Source organism: Gossypium raimondii, chromosome 11, assembly GCF_025698545.1.
Source record: "Gossypium raimondii isolate GPD5lz chromosome 11, ASM2569854v1, whole genome shotgun sequence".
Taxonomy (NCBI): Eukaryota; Viridiplantae; Streptophyta; class Magnoliopsida; order Malvales; family Malvaceae; genus Gossypium; species Gossypium raimondii.
Genome location: NC_068575.1, coordinates 36,298,863 through 36,323,142, shown reverse-complemented (window position 1 = coordinate 36,323,142; position 24,280 = coordinate 36,298,863). Strand labels below are relative to the sequence as shown.

The 24,280-nt window shown below is 32.6% G+C and overlaps 1 protein-coding gene and 1 non-coding gene across 3 annotated transcripts; one reads left to right on the top strand and one right to left on the bottom strand.

The window, feature by feature from the left end:
* Positions 1-10,450: 10,450 nt before the first annotated feature.
* Positions 10,451-10,543, top strand: LOC128035184 (small nucleolar RNA snoR8a). Its single transcript, XR_008191585.1, has one exon. It is a non-coding gene; the product is annotated as a small nucleolar RNA snoR8a (small nucleolar RNA).
* An 8,606-nt stretch (positions 10,544-19,149) lies between these two features.
* Positions 19,150-23,788, bottom strand: LOC105804065 (uncharacterized). Of its 2 annotated transcripts, none has more exons than XR_008190589.1 (2): positions 20,099-23,788; positions 19,150-19,718 (listed from the first exon to the last, which is right to left on the bottom strand). XR_008190589.1 is itself a non-coding variant. In XM_012636558.2 (2 exons), the coding sequence occupies exons 1-2, from the start codon at positions 23,738-23,740 to the stop codon at positions 19,618-19,620; spliced, it is 576 nt and encodes a 191-aa protein (XP_012492012.2). In that variant the 5' UTR covers positions 23,741-23,779; the 3' UTR covers positions 19,150-19,617. The 2 variants fall into 2 exon arrangements, 1 of the variants encoding a protein (XP_012492012.2); XM_012636558.2 differs by having other exon boundaries at positions 23,266-23,779.
* Positions 23,789-24,280: the final 492 nt, after the last annotated feature.

Genomic DNA, 24,280 nt, shown 5'->3' with positions numbered 1-24,280 from the left:
ATTGGGCATACTGCCCATAAAGGATAGCTCCACTCGAGCTCCTCCTCGGTGTCCACGACGCCCACTGAATCACATCCACGACTACTACGCGAACTCATAATACCAACTTATCTATAATGCCAGAAGTTCACAGATCAGTCTAGAATTCTCATTAGATATCTTATTTCATAGTTCATATCACAGTCTCTAATTAGAACCACAAGTTCATTCGTTACAATATTTTCTAGCTAAATAATATAGCTATAGTAGAAGTACTTATAGGTTCAGCGCCGAATACTCGATCTTTTATAAAATCAGTTTTTAGAGTTACTTAAATAAAATTTTCCTTTGAACCACATTTTAACAAAAATAGAAGCCTAGAAACACAACCCAGGTTTTGTGAACTTGACTCTGATGCCATTAAATGTAACACCCCGTACTTGGCCTAGACATTAAGACCATGTCTGGAGGTTACATCAAACTATTTGAAAAATCCAACCTTAATTATCTAAAGTTAAATGTCGAAATCATTTATATAAACAAACCAACGTAGAACTCCAATTTACAAATTGGAATCTGAACTAAGCGCATAAAAGCATAAGTCTAAAAAAACATTAAGTAAAAAGAAATGGGATGACTGAGCTCTTGTCACGCCGACCAACCTAAGTTTTTGGGTTACAGAAATTTAAACAAACAATCCAAATGAGTTTATAACTTAATGTGTGTGTAACTTATATTCAATAGTAATTGGTAATATACAGACATAGTTTCACTTTCCATAGATCAACTATTCCTCAGAAAGAGATACAGAAACAGAAATAGAGAATATCATGTACAGATACAAAACAAATAAGATATAGATGCAAATTCCTACCCCCATTTGCTACACACCATCTCCGTCCATGCCACACCATATAAGGCATCAAGTACTCATCCATCCCTACACACCGCGTAATGATAGCCCAACCCGAAGGACCGCCTAAAATGTGGAAGGGTTTAGGCAAAAATATAGGCTTCAAAAATAGGCTTAGACAAAAAATAAGACCCATTTAAAAAATGGTTCAGGCCTTGGGTAAGGCATTTTCGGCCCGGGCTCGAAACGAATTCACTAAAGGACCAAAAACTTATGCCTTTTTTTTGTTTTTCTTGTTGTTTTCTCCCTATTTTGCTACCATTTTACTATTAAGTTGCTACTATTTTGTTGGTATTATTGGATATTGTATAAAACTTATTTTATTGTTAATTTTTTTATTATTTTAAAGGCATTTATTAATTTTTTTATTATTTTAGAGCCATTTGTTTGTTAAGTTGCATCTATCTTAGTGTTATTTAAGTATACATATTTTTTAAATTTTATTTTCAATTTGTTGGGAAATATTTATTTTGATTTTTTTAGTATTTTTCATGTATTATATATATTTAAAAATTATATAAAAAATATAAAAATTAATACGGTTGGGCTTAAGCAAAATTTTAGGCCCATTTTTCAGGTCAGGCCTAGGAAAAAGGCCTAAATTTTTAGTTGAACCCGGCTCGGCCCATGAACACCTCTAATTGCCAAATCAGAATGCGTTAAATTACCAAAACCAGAAATGTTTGTGGCTTAGCCACTAGAGTTGGTAGATTGTTAAACTGCTCACACTTCCTTCTTTATTCAGACCCAATCCCGATGTAGATGTAGATTTAACAGATACCATATATAAGTATATAATAATACAATTTCAGATCGTGCTCATGTAAATGCTATACGAGTCACAAAGGCCCAACTCAAGCTCAAGAACGTGATGGGTTCAAATTACCACAAGGCCCAATAACGAGGTCAAAGGTCAGGCAAATGCATTCAAAACTAAATGGAACCATTCAAGAATTTATTAGCAAGGCCTTAGATGTGTATACGAAGGAAAAGAAAATCAAGATTCACTTTCTTATTTTCAAGAAAATCAAGAAACCGAATCTTGGTCCAATTTTGTTGTTTTGAGCGATTTCAAGAATCAAGAAAATCAAGATTTCAAATCTTAGAAATCTTCGTCCAAGAAACCGAATCTTGCAGCTAAGGCACATTGGATCTCAGTTACGAGCATCAACGAACCAATTTTAGTAGAAAACGAATTACAAGCCCAAGTTCTTGAAGGCAAGGCCCAATAAGACGTTCCAAGCCCAATCAAGAAATTTAAATTAGACTTAGTTGAAAAGCAGGCCAAATTGTCAAAGAGACCCAATTTGTAAATTTTTAAATACCTAGTTTTAATTTTTAGACTTTATGATTTAATTCCTATGTAAAAAAATTCAGCCCAAGCAGCCCATTAAAAGCCTTAGCCGAATTTCCCCTTGAAATTAGTAATTAGGTGTTTTTTTTTTTTAGATTTCCTAATAGGGTTAGGAAAATAGTTAGGAGGCTTATATTAAGGCTTGGCCGACCACCCTTATGAAACACATTGAATTACACATTACATTAAAATTTCAGATTTTTGTTGAGTTAAAATTCTCTTAGAGTTTCTCCAAGAATTCTCTCTTAAGTTTTCTTTAGAAGTAGTTTTAACAATCTTTTTTATTGTGGGAGCCATCTTCAGCCTTCTTCTTGCCGTGTGCTTACATTGGAGGGGAGATTAGAGCCGTTTGAAGGGAGTTGTGAAATCTTTTTTTTTATTTCAAGGCTTCTTAGGACTTTTCTTTATTTTCTTGCTGTTTATTCCTCTTTAAATTTTTCTGCTTGTGCCGATCTATTGATTAACTTGTTTTGATCTCTTTGTGTGTTTCCAGCCATTATACTCTTCAAGAATCTGATCGGCACCCTTCTTGGCAGCAAGAAACGTTCCTTAGTCATCCTTTTTAATTGATCTTGCCGTCCTATCATCCTAACTCTGATTCAATTCATTTTGCTGGACTTTGAATTTAATTTGCTATTTTTGGTGTTATTCTTTTCAGATTCGGCTGTTTGGAGTCTCTCTTGAATTCAATTTCGTGTTCTTGGCTTCCAAGAATAGCTATTCATAAGTGTTTTTGATTCTTGGCTGATCCTTTATTATTTTAAGTATTTTCGTTTTAGATCTAATTGATTCTAAGCTTAATTTTCTGTTTCGTTTCAGATCCAAGCGTTTAAAGCTTTCGTAAGACTTTTCCCGTGACTTGGCAACTCAATCTTGGTCCGCGCGCAACCCCCTATCAATTTCACTTACTTATCAAATCATAAAACAAATGTGTATATTTATATCAGAATAACAAATTATTCAGTAATAGACTGTCAGATAATATTTTCAATGTCTAAATCATATTTTACGGATCCTACAGTAGGCCTACATTGGATTTGAACGACGATTACGGTCTTAGGGAAAAATCTTAATTTTTGGCCCACACGCTCGTGTGGATTCACATAGCCTGAGTGACTGGCCCGTATGACCCACACGACCTAGCACATGCCCGTGTCGCCTTCTTAATGTCACACATGGGCCATCACACTTCTGTGTGGCTCAAACCAGTGAGTTACACGGCCTAGCACACGGCCAAACGCACGTTCGTGTAACTCAAAGCTTGAATTATCTCTCATATGACCTGGACACATGCCTGTGTCTCTGTCTGTGTGTCCCTGAATCCAAAATAGTGAGTTAGACGGCCTGGTACACGATTGTGTACCATTGACAGATATGTTTTCCAACGTTCACAAATTGTAGAAAATCAATTTTCATTACACACCTGGTAAAGTTTCGATGTAGGAACAATGCAGAAGAATCTTAGAACCTAAAACGAACATTAAATAACCAATGAAATGACCTAATCGACAAAATTCGCACGATTTAACACTTAATTAACTATGTCGAAAGCTTGGACCTAAAACCTCCAAATGAAACTAACACTTACCGACGAGTCAACAACAATTGCTCGAATTAGCGCGTTTGAGATTGTTAACTTTGATATCTATGCCTAAAAAGAAAATCAAGCGAACGATTAACAGAGAATTCAAGCAAATCAAATAGAAACCAACTTCGACAAAAACAGTCAAAAGCGAACGTTTAAGAGAAATTCTACAATAAAACTCACGCAATTAACCTTTTAGGCAACAACAATGAAATGAGCACTTCCCCGAGCACACAACAGTGAAAATTTAACAGCAAACTTCAACGATTGAGAAAACAGAAAAGAAAAGAAGTGAAAATGAAATAAGGAAAAGAAAGAAAAAAACATAAAAGAAAAAATAAAGTTCAAGAAACCATTTAATTTTTTAAAACAAACTATTCTGCAGAGTAGCAAAAACGTATCCCCTTTTTGCTTATGCAAAGACTCGAACACAAGATAAAAATATATATAAAAACTTAACCATTGAACTAGCAAGCTCATTCTTGACATAAATTAACAAAGAAATAAAATTAAGTCAAAATTTCAAGGATAAGGGTCAAGTTAAACAAAATAACAAAATTTCTAAAAGTAAGGTTTGAACCCCTAACCTCCAACACACAAATAGAGCACTTAGCCATGGATATAGAGATTTAATTATATTAGAATTTAACAAACAACACTCAATTTTTTGAAGCGTTACATTGCCTTTACTTAACTTTATATAGGAGTCACTCAATGGGTACGGGTGGCACCTAAGTAACTATTGGGTGCTTCATGGTGGATGATGGTAAGGTATTTCATTTTGTGCCGAAGGAGGAGCACCTTACCCTCCGTGCATGTTTTCAAGTACATGTACTATTTGAAGGAGGCGGATAGCAACAAGCTGCCAGGACTTTTTTCCATATTTACCCATGTGAGAACCCTCTGAAAATGAAGAACTTGTTTTTCAATGGTGTGGTCAAGTTTAATTTCGATCTCAACAAGTACATTCTTATTGTATTTTCTATTAAACTATTAATATTTAACCAAAGATTATTCAAACATAACTCTTGTATTGATTATCTATAAATAGGAATTATGTTTTGAGCTATTCACACACATTATTCTACATCAGTATTCTATCAAAAAATAGGGTAAATATATTTTATAGAATAAAATTTATTTTCTGGGAAAAACGCATAATTTTGGTTATAAGAAGAATTAACTTTCCTACTGAAAATTAATAAATTTTTTCGTTTTGCGTTATTGGTTCAATAAACTTTTAAGTCCACATTCAAAGTAATTCGTGGTTCAAGAATAACGAAGAAGGTTGTTCGATAGAAAGTCGAGATTGCCTTTAAACCACCTCGTATAAAGCACATGTATAGTTTTGATTCATTTTATTACTATAAATATCATAACGTCTCGATTTCTAAAAAAATTAAACTTCTGTTGTGCTTAAAAACATTATATTTTTTAAACCGATTTTTTCAACATGGATTAAGGTAATATGATAGAAGATAGACAACCCACCACTTGCTTTTGTGTATCTTGAGGGAAATTTAATTTCCTAGAGATCTAAGAAACAAGAAGTTGTCTCAAGAGCAACTATGAAAGTTGAATACGGAAGATTAACTAATACTATTCAAGAAGTGCTGAGGACAAAGGTTTTAGTTACTTAATTCAGAATGCTTTCAACATTTAAACTAGTTTTCTAGTGCGATAATATTAGTATAATAGCTCTAACATCAAATGGAATCAAGCAACTTGAGGTCGATATGCATTCCACACCGAAGAAAAAGTGGTGGCAAGATATGATGTTGTTAATTTTTCACCCGCATCTTATCAGATAGCAAATTTCTTACAAGTTCAACAGTTCTTTCATTTTATGAACACATACTTTTTATGTTTATATATAAACTTTTTTTTTTAAAACATAATAAATAATGTATACTTCTCTCTTTTTTCTCCTTTCTCTTATTCTTTTACCATATTATTTTAACAATAAAATAAATTTTACAAAATATTAGTTTATGAATTGAAGTAATTTTATTTTCAATAAACTTTATTGAATTTTTTTCATTTTAATTAATTTTTCATCATTAAAAATTTTTAAATAATAACTAATTTATTTTAAATGAGACTAATTTAAAGAATCCATCTAAAATTTTTTAGTTAAAGTAAAATATAATTTAATTAGAATTGAATTTTATAGTACTTCATTGTAACTCTATTTCTTAATTAATAATAAAAATTGAATAGAAAAATTAAACAATATATGGTTAATAATAACATAGGAATAATGTTGTTTTAATTAAAATTTTCTAAATATATAATTTTTAAAGGATTTATTTGATTTTATTTTTTTGGTAGAAAGAGCATAAATACAACAAAAAAAACTAATTACTACTTGATTCCACAAGAATAATCGAACAGATATCTTCTTCTAATAAGGACTTGATCTTAAACAACGATTCTTCAAGTACCACTAAATGATCAATATCATTACTAATCATCTTGGCTAGGCGATTCGTCACTTTATTATTTGTTCTACGGATACTCCTGAAATTTACTCTCCAATCTTTGAGGCACAAGTCATTAATCATCTGAATTTCAACAACATTGCTAACCGCTGCAAGTCTAGTTTGAAAACTTTCAATAAGCAAAGCTTTGTCACTCTCCAATTCAAATTGTCTAAATCCTTTATCCCAGGTTAGTCTCAGAACTTCAAGAACTGTTTTGGCTTCAATCTGGAAAATATATGTTATACCTATTGTCATCTTCAAACTAAACAACCGACCACCGCTTGGTCTTCTTGCCATTCCGCCGATTGTTGCTCCTAAACCGCATCTTGATAATGATATATCAACAATAATTTTGTTCCATCTGAGAGTTGGTTTTTGCCAACAATTTATAGTCATAGATTTGCATACCTATCTTCCAATTGCTACTCCTGATTGCAAGGATTTAGTCCAAGCAATGGCTGATGAAATAATATCTCTGCCATTCTTATTCGCCTTGTTAAAGATGACATCGTTCCTGCCTTTCCAAATAAACCAACAAACAATCCCAAAAAAAAAAAAAAACCTTCTATTGGCCACAATTAAAAGCACAATTACCTTCGTTCTCTAAGTTCCAAGTGATCCATTTTTCGGGAAAACTGAAAAAACATTTCCAAAATTTCATAGGGACAACTGCTTTCCAAACTGATTGTGCAAAAGAACAGTCCCTAACAGCATACAAAGTAGATTCCAAAATAGCACCGTATTGTTCGCAAAAAGGACAATGAGTCATACATCGTTTAGCACGCTCCTCGTTTGTCAATAGTCGGCCACGAATAAACAACCACAAAAACATCCTGACTTGTTGAGGTGCCACAGTTTTCCATAGTAATTAGTCATTTCTAGAAAACCTGAATTTGTTTCAATAAAGAGATGTTTGTAAGACTCCGCGATAAAGAACTTCCCTGCTGATGTCCATTTCCAGGAAATAAAGTCTGTCCCAATAGCACTAGAAGGCACATTATGGGAAAGAATATGTTTTACAATTTCTCTGGGTAGAACTGAAAATAGCCACTGCATGTTCCAAATTCCATCCGAGAGGGCCACATCACGTACTAAAATAGTTTCATCCGGGTCTTCGGATCCAAGATAGAACTGTCAAAGAGGACCAAGTTCTTGCACCCAATCTTCATTTCAGAAGTTAACAAGATGTCCATCCTGAATAATCCAGATTATGCCTTCCTTGACCTTATCCCAAATGTGCATTAATTATCTCCATAAGTAAGACGAATTACTACGTTGAATATCATCAGGCATCAAACTATGGACGCTATATTTGTTTCTTAAAATTCTGACCCAAAACGCATTTGTATTAGCAATCAGATTAAACCAAGCTTTGTAAGGAACAACTTATTTTGGACTTGCAAGCTTCGTATTTCCAAACCACCATTGTCTTTAGTTTTACAACGAACATTCCAGTTGACTAGAGATGGTTTTTTATTAGAATTAGAAGATCCTCACAAAAAAACACCAGCCAATTTTTCTATTTCATTACACATAGTAATAGGAATTCTTGCAGTTGGCATGAAATGATTAGGGATGGACAACAACACAGATTTTACCAATGTAAGTTGACCTGCCAATGATAACTTGTGTGCATCCCACCTAGAAAGTCGGGCTCTGACTTTGTCAAGTATGAACTGAACCCCCACTCTATCAAGTAAGAAAGGCATTCTAAGGTATCTTCGCAAATCAGTGACCCGTGTGAAGCCAAGTTTAGTGCATACTTTTCTAGCTTCCTCGTCTTTAACATTTGATGAGAAGAAAACTTGCGTCTTTTGCTTCTTATCACGATGACCAACAAAATGACAAAACGTATATAAGACACACTTGAGACAATCGACACCTAAATCATTGGCTCTACAAAATAGTAGTAAATCATCTGCAAAAAATAGGTGTGACACACTTGGTCCCCTTCGAGAGATCATAATTGGTTTCCACTGCTTCTAATCAACTGCCGCTTCAATTAGGTGGTTTAACCGTTCCATACACAGTACAAAAGGTATGGTTAAAGTGGATCACCCTGTCGGACACCTCTTATTGGAGTCAAAGAATTAGAGATAGATCCATTCCAAAAAAGTTGCATTGAAACAGATGAAACACATAGCATAATTTCCCGTATCAGCGTCTTCGATAAGCCTACGTCAGATAAAGTATCCTGAAGAAAATCCCGTCAAACCTTGCCGTAAGCTTTTTTCAAGATCAACATTTACCGCCATCCAACCCTTCATACTCTTGGTTTGTTTCATCGTATGAATTGCTTCTTGAGCTATGATGATATTATCTGAAATGTCCCGTGAGGCAATGAAACTCGACTGATTCTGTCGAACCAAATCTTGCATAATTCTCCGAAAAGGGATCACGACTGTCTTTGTAATTATTTTGTACAAAACAATGCATAAACTGATGGGTCGGTATTGACTTATTGAATGGATTTTATTTGATTTTCATCGAACTTTAATAGATAAGAGAATATTTTTCAAATTATAGGGGGTGAGTGTAGTTTTTGTAAAACTTTACCTTTAAAAATAAAAAGTGTATATCTATTTGAATTGTTATTTATATTTTATTTTAATAATTAATTAATTTATATCATATTTTGATTTTTCTATCATAATTATATTAAAATATTATTATTTTATAATATTCGACATGAAATTTAAATATATTTGTATTATTTTATTTTCATCTTTCCTTTTAATTAGAAGTGTTAATGGATCGACTTATTTACGACATTACTTCATACTTGTTCAAGTCTTGTCTAACTTGAAATATAAGCCTAAAATTTCACCCATACATGCTTATATTTGTGAATTGCTCACCCAACCCTATTTTAGGCTACCCATATAATTTTTTTAATTTTTTTCTTAAAAGTATTTATATTATTTTTAATTTGACATTTAGTAATTTTATATTTTTTTTTATTTTATTAAGATTATATATATAAGTATCTTAACATTTTTTAATGTTTACATTATAATATTATATATAACTATAGATTTAATTTTTATGTGTTATAGTCGATTGAGTCTTAACTCGATTGGCATGGGTATTGTTGCCAATGCAGGAGGATATGGGTTCGAGTGCGTTGAATTGTATTATCCTCCTATTTATGAGTTGGGGAGGGGCTATGAGTAGTTTTAGGCATTGTCTCAAAAAGGGCAGATATGATCAGAACCTATAATGAGATTGTTCAAAAAAAATTATGTGTTATAGATTATATAATATATACATATAACATATTATAAACAAGCCGATTGAGTCTTAACTCAATTTGCATGAGTATTATTGCTAATGTAGGAGGACGTGTGTTTGAGTGCGCTAGAGCGCATTATCCTCTTATTTATGGGTTGGGGAGGGACTATGGGTAGTTCTAGGTATTGTGTCAAAAAGCTATAATGAAATTGTTCAAAAAAAACCATATTATGGACAAAGGGTCGAGCCGAATTCACTCATATTTGTGAATAATTAATATAAACTCATTTTTGGGCTTAATATTTTTTTTCAAACTATTACAAAATTTAAACGAACCTTCAAACTTGGACAAATAATTCGACCCAGACTATGGCTAAAAAAACATAATCAAGTTAAAATGCTTGGATATGGTTATTAATAAGGCATGGGTCAAATCGAAAAAATAGGCATGGGTGAAGCTTAAGATTTGGTTATAAAAACATAAATTGGGCTTTTGGCCTATAATTTCAAACCTGAAAAATGAAGGATTATATCGTCATTTACCACAAAACCCTAAAAATCCTGAAAACTAGGGTTTCGCATTTATAAAATGCCATTGCAACTCTTCTCCCTTGCCTACCTTTCAAGTCGTCTTCTCCTTTCCGCGATTTATCTGTCAATATTTTATTTTTATTTCGAGTATAATTTTAGTTCATAGCGTGTTGTGAAATTAGGGAAATTATGATGTATCCACGTTTCTCGGTTATGATTTTAACCTCTCTTTTTTTTTTTATGTTCTTAATTTCTTTTGATTCGACGATCAAAGAGCTTTCTGACTACAGCGCTTGTTTGCGCCTTAATGAGCTTAATTATCTTTTTTTTTTCCAAGATTTATTTGGTTTCTTTTTTTAAGAGAGGGAAAAATGGAGGAAGCGATGATTATAAAAAATAATTCCTCGTTCTGATAGCTCGAAAGGGGCATGACAGACCTCTTATTACACCCATAGAATCTGAGCTCCTCTACTCTCTTATATATATATACAGATTTTAGTGTTGTTTTTTTTTGTCGTATTAAGCTTATGGTTCTTTCTTTTTCTTTTAATTGCTATATTGAAATTTGAAAGCTGAGATTAGCATCCAAATTTTTATCCCACCTTGTAGTTTCCTCGTTTAAAAGACTGCTGTTTGGCCGATAATCTCAATCTTACATAGGGGGTAAAAAAGCAATGTAGTTCTGAAATATATTTATATCTTATTTCTTTTTTTAAAAAAAATAAAACGCTTGATTTTAGAATTTCTTTATTGAACAAAATTTTAAACATGCCTTTGTTTTATTGGCGGAACAGTGTGAACGGATGGTTAAAAGTAGGGGTGAGCAAAATTCGATTTTACTCGAAAAAATCGAAAAAAATTCGAATTTTGAGTTAAACGAATCGAGTTAATCGAGTTATTCGAATCAACTCGAATTTTTTTTTCGAATTTCGAGTTCGAATCGAGTTGAGTTTTCGAATTCGAATAACTCGAATAATTTGAATAATTCGAATATCAAACTATAATATTTTACAGTTTTACCCTAAACTCTCAAACTTTTTTACTTTTCCCTCAAAACTTTTACTCCTTCCCACTTTTCCCCCAAAACTTTTACTCCCCTCCCCTCCCAACCCCCAATGTACTCAAAATACATTTCCCACCAAAATTTTACTCTTCCATTCATTTTTTTTTTCAAAATTTTACTCTCAAAAACCCTCAAAACTTTTATTTTCCCCAAAATTTTACTCCTCCCACTTTTCCCTAAAACTTTTATTCTCTTCTCATCCCACCTCTCATCTACCCCAAACCCTCCCCTCCAATTTTTTTTAATATTTTCCTCCAAAATTTTACTCTCTATTTACTTTCCTCAAACTTTTATTTCCCAAAACTTTTTATTTTCCCTAAACTTTTACTTCTCACCTTTACTCTCAAATAAAAATCAAAATTATCCAAAAAATCACTAAACATAAATAGTAATAATTTTATTTATATATACTATTTATATTATTAAATTAAATTTCACATTTTATATTATTTATATTATTGAATTGTTTAGTCATATTGAATATTTATATTAAAATTGAATTATTAATTATGCCATAAAATATTCGTGTTAAAATTTTATATTGGTATCAATTTCACATTTTATTTTTAAAATAAATTTTATTAAAAACCATATTTTATATTTAATATATTTTAATTCCAAAATACATAGTGACAAGAATTCAAGATAATTGAAACAACTAAGCAAACAAATAAGCTAACTAGTATATAAAAAATTAATAAATAAATTATGAGGTGATGAAAGTTAATAAAAAATTTAATTAAGGTGGACAAATTTTATTATGATGGGTGACAATGGTTACAAGGACCTAAAATTATTTTTTAAAATTTAACTCGAACAAATATATTCGATTCGATTCGAATTCCATCTCACTCGACTCGATTCGAAAAAACTTCAAATAAAGTTAGGATGATAAAATGAGATTCGAAAACTCGATTAACTCGAAAATTTTCGATTCGATTCGATTCGATTCGATCGAATGCTCACCCCTAGTTAAAGGGAATGGCGGCTAGGGTTTATTTTGTGGAAGGTGAAGGAATAAAGGGGAAGAAAGTGGAGAATCAAAGACTAAAAAATATATTAAAAAAAGAAAAAGGGAAATTTTTTATTCAGTTGCTGATTTGGGGTAATTAAAAAAGTTGTCATATTATTCCTGAAAAAACCCTTTTTAAAGAATTTAATTTAAATATAAAAATTATATTTTAATATAACCATTACTCTGATTTGAGTGAAAATGAATTGCCTAACCTTAGGGCCTCTCCTAGGGGGATCCTGTTAGTTCGGTTTTTGATCTGGACGGCAGCGTGCCCAAAATCTGAGACCTTGAACATCGGGTAACCTTGAGTGGTTGGATTTCAGGTTGTGGTGGAAAACATCAGGTACACCCTCTCTTAATTTTGTACCTATCACAGACTTGTCCAAGAGTTGGAGAATCCAACTTTATAGGTCGATTTGATTCCATCTAAATTAAATTTAAATAATAATAATAATAATAATAATTCTTTCTCCAGAAATAAGCAAAATAATTAGTACAAAATTCGGGACCTCAAGTTTTTTTACAAGAGAAAGGATCATCTACGAGGTATCGTGATGAAATAATATAAATATTAGTGTCGAAAACAAGAATACAAGCATAATTGAGTCAACCATTTGTACAATTTATCCTAAATATTAATTAAACAAAAAAGCATTCTGAAATGCATGAAGTATGGTTTTACCTATATATACAAGGGGCGTAGATGGGCAACACCAGATTGCAAGTTCTGGAACTGGCACTCCTTTGTAATTGCAGGACATATGGGGGAAGACATCGACGCCAGCCATACTTTTGGTCGGCGACAGCGTCCCGGCCATTTTTTTCCATTCCTTCCATGGCACCTTGGCTCAGGGTCAGTGCTACTGGTGGAAAGAGCTTCACCCCACTACTGATTTTTTTTAAGGATTCATTCATAATTGGGCCTAAAATATACTTTTTCACTTTGGTATTTAAATTTATTAATTTTTTTTCCATTTTAATATCTCAACTTTACTTTTAATACTTAAAAGCTATCAACATCGATGACATCCAAATGATGTGTCAAAAATCATTAAAACATTTTACAAATTGGAAAATTTATTAAAATTAGAAAAAGAAATATTTAAACTTTAAAATTTATTTAAAATATATAATTATAAAAATCATTTAAAATATTAAAAAGTTGTAAAATTCTTAAAAATTTGTAACAAATTGTTAAAAACTATAAAAAAATTGTAAATATTTTAAAATGTAGAAAATATTAAAAATTAAAAAAATTTTGTGAAAATCGTTATTTTTAAAAAAATGATTAAACATTGTAAAAATGATAAGAATTATAAACATTATTAAAGAATTGTCAAAAACTATTTTAATAAAGAGCACAATATTGTTTAAAAAGAAATGGAAGGTTCCTTCTGTACTCATCGGTTTGCAATGACAAATTTCGCCCATTATTTTAGGCCTCACTGGCTAATTGAAAATTTTTCAATAAAATGTTTGGAAATTTTTGGCAAATGAACTAAATTTTGACTTAGAAGTAGAACATAGTTTTAAGAAAAAATGTAAAATTATTATAATTTTTTCAATTTATATAATTTTCACAATTTTTAAATAAATTTTACAATATTTAATCATTTTTTAAAAAAAACTAATTATTTCCACATTTTTTTACATTTAAAAACATGGGATAATGGCAAAAAATTCTTCTCCAATTTAATAAAATTTTCAATATGATCCTTATACTTTTAATTTATCTAATTTAATACCTCAACTATTTTTTCGTCTAATTTTGTCAGATTTCAACACTTGGGCCAACGAATGGATGCCACATGACAAGGTGGGCTAGGCCTAAATTGGTAGACAGCCAAGAAAGATATTTTTATCCTATGTGATGCACAAATTTAATTACATGTATCAATTAAAATATATTATACTAATTTCTTAAAAATATTTATATATATTGCAATTTTTCATTTAAATTAAAAATATTTATATATATTACTAATTTTTATTCTATGTGGTGCACGAATTTAATTGTATGTATTAATTAAAATATATTATACTAATTTCTTAAAAAATTATTGAGAAATTAAAACAAAATAATTTAAATGTTAAATTTTTATAATTTTTAGGTCAAATATTAACAAACTACTAATATTTTTATATTATTTTAATATTGTTGTACTAATGTTTGTTATGTTTTTAAGGTTTATATCTAAGAGATATAATGTATCCTAAATTATAAAAAAATTCTTTACTTTCTAAAATTATATTTTAAGATTTTTTTGTAATTATTAAATTTATTAATTCATAACATATTTATGTAAGGGTAAACTATTAAAATAGTCACTTTTATTTGTCTCAAGTTACATTTTAGTCACTTATGTTTGAAATATTACGTTTTAGTCACTTACGTTATCATGTTGTAACATTTTAGTCACTGAGTCGTTAATTGTCACATGTAACGATAAGATTACGTGGCACGTTAAATCACCATTTCAAATGAAAATTTTAGGTTAAATTCTACAATTAGTCACTATATTTTTTTTGAGCAATTTAATTTTTTTCCTTTTATGTTCTTTTAACTTCTTTTTTCTTTATTCTCCGTTCTCTTCTATTTCTCCCTCTGTTTTCCTTCCTTCTTCATTTCTTTTAACGTAGATCATTCTTTCCCCTATGATTTTTAATCGTTACGATCCATCGAACCTTCCATTTCAACATAGTATGTATAAGAGTAATGGTTGTGAAGAAATATTTTTCTTCTCCTTATTTTTCTTCCCTTGGTCGATTACTTTAGAAAACCGTAGTAAATTATTTTTCCCGTGTATTAACATCTCTTATGTCATGAATTGTTGAAGGGCCGGTCGACATTAACCTGAGAGACCACTAAACGTTGGGATTTAAATCGCTTATCCAAGAGATTATTTTAAAGGTAAGTGATAATGGAAAAGCTGACACCACTATTGTATCAACCTTATTGACGACCATTATTAACGTAAGATCACTATTATTGATTGAATAGGTAATCTAATTGTTAGATCCACGTGTGGGCGTTCTTAAAGATTTGTTGCACATTGGATCTACGATCAGGTGTATGTTTTAACACTAAACTAAATTAAGTATTTTTTTTATATTTATAAAAATGTTGTTATTTAAATAATGTTATTGATAAGGATACTTTATGTATCCATAAAGAGAGATAAACCATCGGTATGGATTTTGTCTAGTAAGTATTTCCCAAAACTGTATATGTTGTGAAAAGCATGTTGTGTGATATTAATGCTTATTATTGATTTGAAAAACATATACATCACATTCTCATGTTATGTGATTATATGACATATGTAATGTTAACATGCATATAAATTGTGAAATTTTGGTACCATGTGTACAAATGAGATTTGCATGTTAAACATGCTTATATGATTTGAGTGATTTTGGCAATATCATATGCATGGGCTGGGATATGTAAAAGGTGGAAGTATGTGGCAGTTTATCTGCATTAATGTGACGTTGTTCATAGTTTTGATTATGTGGTAGTATATCTGTGATTTTGGTGGTTTGTCCACGATACTGATTATTGGCAGTTTATCTGTGATTTTGGTGACACTGTTCACAATTTGGTGTGTTAAATGGACGCGTTCTGGGGAACTCAATTTTGGTGTATAGCGGAGATGGGTAGGATCATTTTAATAAAATCTACATCATTACGACATGTGCATTGGCATAATCATGCATAGTATAAGTGTGAAATATTGAGTTGTATGAAATTGATATAATTATTATGATTGTATAATGTATATGATTGTGTTTATGTTAATCTCACACTGAGCTTTATAGCTCACATCCTTTAGTTTTCTAATTTTACAGATAACCCCATGGTTAGGATTTGATGACGAGACTTGGAGGAGTTTCCTAGAAGTCTTTTTAAATTAAAGTAATTAAATTTTATTTTGATATTTTGGCTTTGTAATAAGTTTGAGTATGGACGGTGGCATGGGACTTTATTTTGAGGCGTTAAAAATGAATTTAAAACAAATATTTGTTTTTCAAAATGATTAGATGATGAGTTGGTGGGGTGCTTATGTCATATCCTTGGGCTTTACAATGTTAAAAATCTTAGAAAATATTTGGGGGTACCTTTTTTTTCACAAAAGATTGACTAATAGTACTTTGAATTTTGTGGTTGATAAGGTTCAAAGTAAACTGAAAAGTTGGGACACTAGGAAGTTGTCACTTGCCGGCAGGGTCACTTTGGCTCAGTTGGTCTTGATGGCGGTTCCTAACTGTTCTATGCAATCAATGATGATTACCAAAGGGCTCTATGAGGAAATAAAACAAATGGCTAGATAGTTCATCTGGGGATCTTCTAATGGTGAGAAGAAATTAGCTTTGGTAAGTTGGGATACCATTTATCAGCCTCAGGATCATGGTGGTTTGGATTTCCGGAAACTGCAATACCACAACACTTCTTTTATGATGAAATTGGGCTACAATGTTGTATCTAATTCTAAGGCCCTTCGGGTGCAGGTTTTAAGGTCCAAGTATGGGATTTCACGGGGAATACCAAAAACTTTGTCACGGGGAAGAGGTTCTTTCTTATGGATAACCTTCACTAAAGCTTGGTCACTTATTCGAGAGAATTTGTTTTGGTCAGTAGGGGATGGTACTAACATTAGATGTTGGTGTGATCCTTGGATCTCGAAAGTGAGGTCGTTGGTTAATATGGTTCCTGGACATTGCACTTTGGATATAGATTTTCTTTTGAGTGATATGGTGATAGAGGATGGTGATTAGAACTTAGAACTCTTCAGTCTTTGGCTCCTAGAGGAGGTGATCTGGAAGATTGTAGGGATTCCTTTATCTCACCAAGCAGCAGGGGTTGACAAGATCATTTGGAGAGGTACCTCGACAGGTTCCTTTTCTCTTAAAAATGACTATGAAAAGCTTTGAAAAAGGTCATGGAGTCTGAAAGAACAGATGTGGCGCATCCCTTTGAAATTCCAAGGATATCAACGGGTTAGGTTCTTTATTTGGCTTGCTTTAAATCAACGCCTGCTTACTAAAGTGAAACTTGTAAGGCGAGGACTAGATCATGATTTAGCATGTGGGGTTTATGGTCATGGTTCTGAGGATGTGCTTTATGCTACTAGGGATTGTCCTACAGCGAGAAATATTTGGAATCACTTAATTCCATCTAAATGGCATACTAGGTTCTATGCAGGAAATTTGTATGGGTGGCTTATGTTAAACTTGAAAATTAAACATGGTTGGTGTTTGGGAGATGTAGACTAACGATGTCTTTTTGGGATCACCACTTGGCGTATTTGGAAAAATCACAATCTTCTCATTTTTCAGGGTGTTTCATAGAGTGTTAATGAATCTATTAAAGTGTCTTATAGTTGGGCAAAGGAATACGTCTCTCCTACCAAGGGGAAGTCGATTGAGCCATGAGGTAAGTTTTCTTCTTCATATTTAACTAACGATTGAGTCATTTTGAATACAGATGGATCTGTCCAAAAAGAAGTTGGTTTCACGGTGGCAGGGGGAATAGTGCATGATCAAGGTAGAGAGTGGATTCTTGGTTTTTATAGACATTTGGGAAATTGTTCCATTTTTTATGCTGAGTCGTGGAGAATTTTGGATGGTTTGATTATTCTAACTGAGAGGGGCTATGATAGTGTGTTAATTTAATCAGATTGTCTTGAAGTGATAACGATTATTCAGGAGATGTCTTCAGAAGGGTTCAATTCTGCCTTGGTTAGGAGAATTCATCAGATGTTGTTGCGTTTCAGACAGTGGAGCATTAGACACATTTCTAGAGAGGAAAATCAGGGAGTGGACCATTTGGTCATATTAGTCCAACATAGAACTAAAGATTTATGCTTGTTTGAGATCTCCTCATTGAAGGGGTTGGACTAGTTTCTGTGATTAGTTTATATATTCTACATTTTCACCCAAAAAAATCAAGATAAGATTTTGAAGGAAAATAAATTGAGTAATATATTGGGTTAGGTAAAATACGAGAGAAATTTTTATTGATTAAGTAAAGGTATTAATTATATTTTAATACATTTTAAATTTGAAAATAATATACCTTAGTTTTTTTTTAATCAATGTAAGATTCAGAACATATTTAAATAGCTTAGTTTGATAGTTTTTTTAAAATCTTTTAAAATTCAGTCGAATATTTTAAATATTTTTAATTAATATAATTTTGTTAAAGAAATAAATTTGTACATAGTTTATGGAAATAAAGTATTAATGTGTAAAAATTTGTAGTAAGTAATTAGTGTATACAAAATTTTATTAATGTTAATATTGTTGAATAAAACATATAATTGTAATCAAATTATATTAATTAATTAATTAATTAATTAAACTTATAGGATTGTTACCATCAATTTCATGTTAATTTTAGGAATGCCAGAGTCATTCATGTAAGAAACTACATGCTTATATTATTTTAGTATATATATTATTATGTTACATTGATTTATAAATTTTAATCTCTTATATTAATATGATTAATAAAAGAATATATATATTTTGTTTGGTGACAAGTAAAATAAAAAACTAGCTACATAGCCCTAAAACCTTCGATAGATATATTGTTAATTATTCAAATATATTGCATTTAATATATTTTAATCAATTATGTTGCATTTATTTAAAAATTTTCTTTCCAAATATATTGCATTTGATATTTTTAGTTAATTATGTTGAATTGATTCATAAATTTTAGTTTCACAAATCTATAATTAGGTATATTATTTCTATTTTTACCTACAACAATATAATATTTTATTTAATCATTCTATTTTGATTGCAATGTAAAGATTTAAATGAAAATCAAACAATTATTCCCTAATGTGTCAATTAAAGAAAACCTCGCTTATTGCAATACTTTATAATTGTGTCGTAGTCTGTAATATGATTCATTGTATTTCATAATTTACTTTAAAATGTTTTAAGAAGCATTAAAATATGATTATAAAATTAAAATATAATAAATATAATTTTAAAGACACCATACGATCAAGATTCGCTTTGAGAATATTTTGTATTGAGCTTGGGGGTTCTGCAAATACCTGTAACTCATTGCAATTGAAAATTACACTTTTAGCTAAAGAATCAACAACATTAAGGTGTCGAGGAATATGACAAAGTTGCATTTTCCAGTTGGGACACAGGAGTTGATGTACCAAACGCAACTTCGACATTTCACTATTTGCAACACTTCCAAATAACAACATTTCCACTACTAGAGCCTTATCACTTTCCACCTCCAATTGTCTAAAACCCAATTCCCATGCTAACTTGAGTCTTTCTAGAATAACTCTTACCTCAATTTTGATGATTGACTCCTTTCCAGTCCTCATAACAAAGCCATATAACCAATTGGCACAACAATCTCTAAAAACTCCTTCGATCGAGGCGGTGTTACTAAAGATCGAAACTCCACCATCGATATTAAGCTTAACTCACCCTCTCTCCGATGGCATCCAATATGTATCCAACACCTTCTGTATGCAAAATAGGTCACAAGATTTAGAGTCCATAATGCTTGTGGCCCACCTTTTACCTGTACAAATAATGACATCAATATTGTTATGACTATTGTTAAATATGAAGTTGTTGCGACTTTTCCATAACAACCAATACATAATTGCAAACAAAGTCAGCCACTCCTACTCCTTAAACAAGCAGCCTGTATGGGTTGTCAAGTTCTAATTTAGCCATTCATTTAGATTGGCTGAAAAAAAATGCTCCTAGCAACCCTCAAAACCACCACCTGCCAAACTACTTTCGAGAAATAACAATCTCGAATTACATGTAAACTTGACCTAAAAGGATTTCCACATCGAATACAATGTCCTTCTTTATACATGTGTCGCCGAACCGTTCCCTATTTGAAAATAATTGATTCTACGAAAGCAGCCAAATGAAAACATGCACACTTACGATGCCTTACACTTCCAAACCAAATCACAATTCAAGGATGGATCGACATTCTCAAAGTCGTCAGGTTCTTATAAGTTTCAACAGAGGAAAAAAAGTCACTAGCTAACCATTTCCAAGCAAGTCGGTCAGCCCCTGCATCCAGACAATGGGGTAATCTAGTTGCAATTTGAAGTAGAACATGGTTAAGCAAAAGTAGGTTAAGTCGTGTCCAGTCCCACCTACCAAAAACGTCCATCATATCACACACTTTGAGAGTTTCATCAGGTTGGCCAGGTCTTGCAAAGAAACATCGAAGTGGTCCAAGTTGCCTAAGCCATACATCATTCCAAAAGTTCACCAAACGACCATCTCTAATCGACTAGAAACTATTATCAATAACCTCTGGCCAAACTTTCGTGATGGACTTCTAAATGAACGAACAACAGCTTCTTGAGATCGACCCTGGCATCAACCCTTGAGCATTATATTTGTTCCTCAACACTCTCACCCATAAGGCTTCTAGATTAGTGATAATGTTGAAACTAACCTTTAATGGGAAAACTCTATTGTGATCAGCAAAGCTCCTCAATCCAGGCCCCCCATTATCCAAAGGCCTGTAGCAAATAGTCCAATTCAACAAAGCAGATTTCTATGATTCCTCACTAGAACCCCAAATAAAATCTTGAATGATCTTCTCAATATTCCTACAGATAGAAAAAGGTAAACGAGTCATGCACATGAAATAGTTTGGAATGACTAAGAGGACAGATTTAGCGAACGTGATTCTTCCTGCCAACGAGAGGTTTTTTGCTTTCTATCCACTGAGCTTACACCAAATCTTATCAATCACAAAGGCAAAGGTATCTAGCATGACCATCTGATGGAAAATTGACATGCCAAGATATTTTCCAAGATCATTCACCCTTGAAACTTCGAGATCTCCACAAATTGTCCAAGCTACGTCCTCCGGCGTATTATTTGAAAAGAATATCTGAGTTTTACTCCTATTGACCTTCTATCCAAAGAAGTTGCAAAAAGTATTGATGACCGTATTAACATATTCAACCTCACCCCTTTCTGTCTTACAAAATAAAATTAAATCGTTAGCAAAAAATAGATGTGAAAAAGTCAGACCTCGTCTCAATAGAAGTGACGAACTCTATGTCTTCCTTTCAACAACCTTTTCAATCACATGGCCAAATCATTCCATGCAGAACACGAACAAATAAGGTGAAAGGGGATCCCCTTGTCATATTTCACGGAAAGGATAAAATGGATCAGAAGCTTCCCCATTCCAAAGGGCCTGCAAAGTCGAAGAAGATACACAATTCATAATCACATTTACTAGTTCTAAAAGGAATCCTGCATCTACCAAGGTCTTTTCCAAAAATCCCAGCGGATGCAATCGTAGGCTTTTTCCAGGTCAACTTTTAAAGTCATCCAGTAGTTCTTCTCTTTGGTTGTCTTTATTGTATGAACAGCCTCTTGTGCCACAATAATATTGTCCAAAATATTCCTTCCAGGTATGAAACTTGCCTGGTTTTATTTAACAATGTCCGCCATGATCGGTCTAAGCTTATTAACAATAGTTTTAGTGACGATATTGTATAAAATCGTATATAAGCTAATCTGATGAAATTAGGAAAGAATCCTAGGCCCCGAAACTTTTGGGATCAAAATAAACAAAGTCTGGTTGATATTACAATCTAGCCTCTAGCCCACAAGAACCCTCTGAACTAACGAACAAACAGACTCCCTAATAATTTCTCAATATGACTGGTAGAATTTCGCATGAAACCCAACATACTAAACATAGCTCTACAAATTTCCTCATCAGTAGGCACCATCAATAGTAACTCTCGATCATATTCTGATGTTATAGGGAATATGCTCCGACATGGAAAACTTCCCGTTACTCGAATTCCAGCTGTGTAGAGTTCTTGGAAAAAGTGTTGTTGTAGGATTTCTTAATCAAAACACCAACCTCCAATGGAAGTACTTAGTATTCCTATCTCTATTCGTAAGTCACTCAGCTCGAGATTTCTGACACCAAATGTTCTCCTCATGTTTTAACAAATCATCAATTTCCTTTTGAAGCTCAGCCTCCCTCACATTCAAACGGGTCAATTGACGAAACTCCAATATCCTCTGAACACGTTTGAGTTCCATAATCAACTCTTTCTTCCTAACGAACATGTTACCATAAAGCTTCTTATTTTAAACTTGAACCATTGACTTAAACTGCTTTGAGATCTGAAGCTACCGCAAGATTCCTTTTCCAGTAAGTGCGAACCAAATTCTTAAGCTCTAAATGAATTAACCAACTTGCTAAAAATAGAAAAGGTTAACGATCAGAGTTATGAGGGGCATTGCTTGGCACAACCAACAACGGTCGATGGTTTAATTTTAACCTATGAAGATGTCGAACAAAATAATTTAGAGTTATATCATCCCACCGTGTGTTGCATAAGACTCTATCAAGTCTCTGAAATAAATTTCCCCTACTCTATGTAAATCGTGGACCAGAAAACCCCATATCTCAAAGTCTATTTTTGAACACAAACTCGTTAAAATGTTTATAACCATAGCCCACTCTATTAGCACCTCATTTTCTATCCGAGTTGTCCAAAATTGCATTAAAATCTCCACCTATTATCCAAGCCTCATTAACATTCATTACAAGTAAATCCAAAACTTGCCACAAGTTACGTCTTTTAGCATATTGAGGGCTAGCATAAATCGCTAAAACCAAGAAAGTATAATTCATTCGCTTACTACAGAACCTCATGCGGATCACTTGAGGATGCAAATACAAAATCTCAATATCAACATTCCCATTCCAAATTAATCAAATTCCTCCGAAAAAGTCACTCGCTTCAATTTTAAACGAATTTTGGTAACCCAACTTGCCAATTATCCATCAATCCTTTGACCACTTACATGAGTTTCAAAAAAACTAATTAAATCTAGGGAAAATTCCCTTTTATATTCTTTAACAAAGTTATGAAACTTTGGATGGTCAATGCCCTAACAATTCTAAAAAACAATTTGCGAATTCATCAAAGATAAATAATTATAAAAGAAATAAAAATCGAGGTCCCTAATCAGTAGCTTGGTTCAACATTGAGACCTTCCTCATCTCAAAATCTCTACAGCCATGGATTCCACATCACGTGAATCTCTCATACCTGATTCCCTTTCAATGCCTTCAAATATTTTCTTCATAACCATCGTTACCTCCACCGAGGGATGCTTTGAAATCTCCAATTCTATATCTGGTGGTCTTGTGCGCTGGGTTTCCTCCAATCTCGTCGATCGTTGACCCGTATTCTTGTCATCCATGTTGCGTTCCCCAAATTTGAAAGAAGCGATTTCACTTTCAGGATTGGAGCATTGTTTCGTGACTAAACCAACTTGACAGCCTTTCTTTTGTTGATATCTAGGGACCCTATCATCTGAACGAGTTGAACCAAAAAATGGGTTAGCATCATCTTTAAGGCCTATTTTCTCACCATTATCAAATGGTTTCAACCCACTCTCTGATGAAGAACCCGTCATGTTATTAACTGGCATTAAAACCCTTGGGGCCAATCTTGGCCCATTTGACATTACAACCCCTTTCCCTTTAGCTTTAATGTTTGTTTTCTTATTTTTAGCTGCCATTCCACTTCTATATTCACTTTCCTTACCCTTCTTATTATCCAAATCTTTCTCTGCATTAATCCCCTCCAAATTTGCCCCTCCCTGATTCTCGACAACCACATCAAAGCGAGAACCTCCACCATTATTGCCATGATTTTTGGTCACCTTGTCTACCATTGTTCTTGCTTTCTGCTGTGGGCAGCGTTCCACTAACATCCAAGGTCCGTAGCTCTCTTCCTCCACCCTCCGCTACAAGTCTTGGGTTTTTGACACTAGCTCATTCGCGGACGTTTCCTCCATTGGTGTTGAAAACCAATCCTTCGGGCACGAGTCTATAGTGTGGCCATAAAGTCCACAACGAAAACAGACATTGGGTAAAGACTCATATTCCACTCTCTGTGTTTGTCCATCAATCTTTTTTTTTTGACAACAAAGGCTTTTTGAGGTCTACACAAATGGTCATATGGGCAAATCGCCCTATTTTAGCATGGACTGTGTTTCCGTTAATTTTGATCACCGAACCAGTCACTTGCCCAATAGCCTTTAGAATAAAACTTGTGT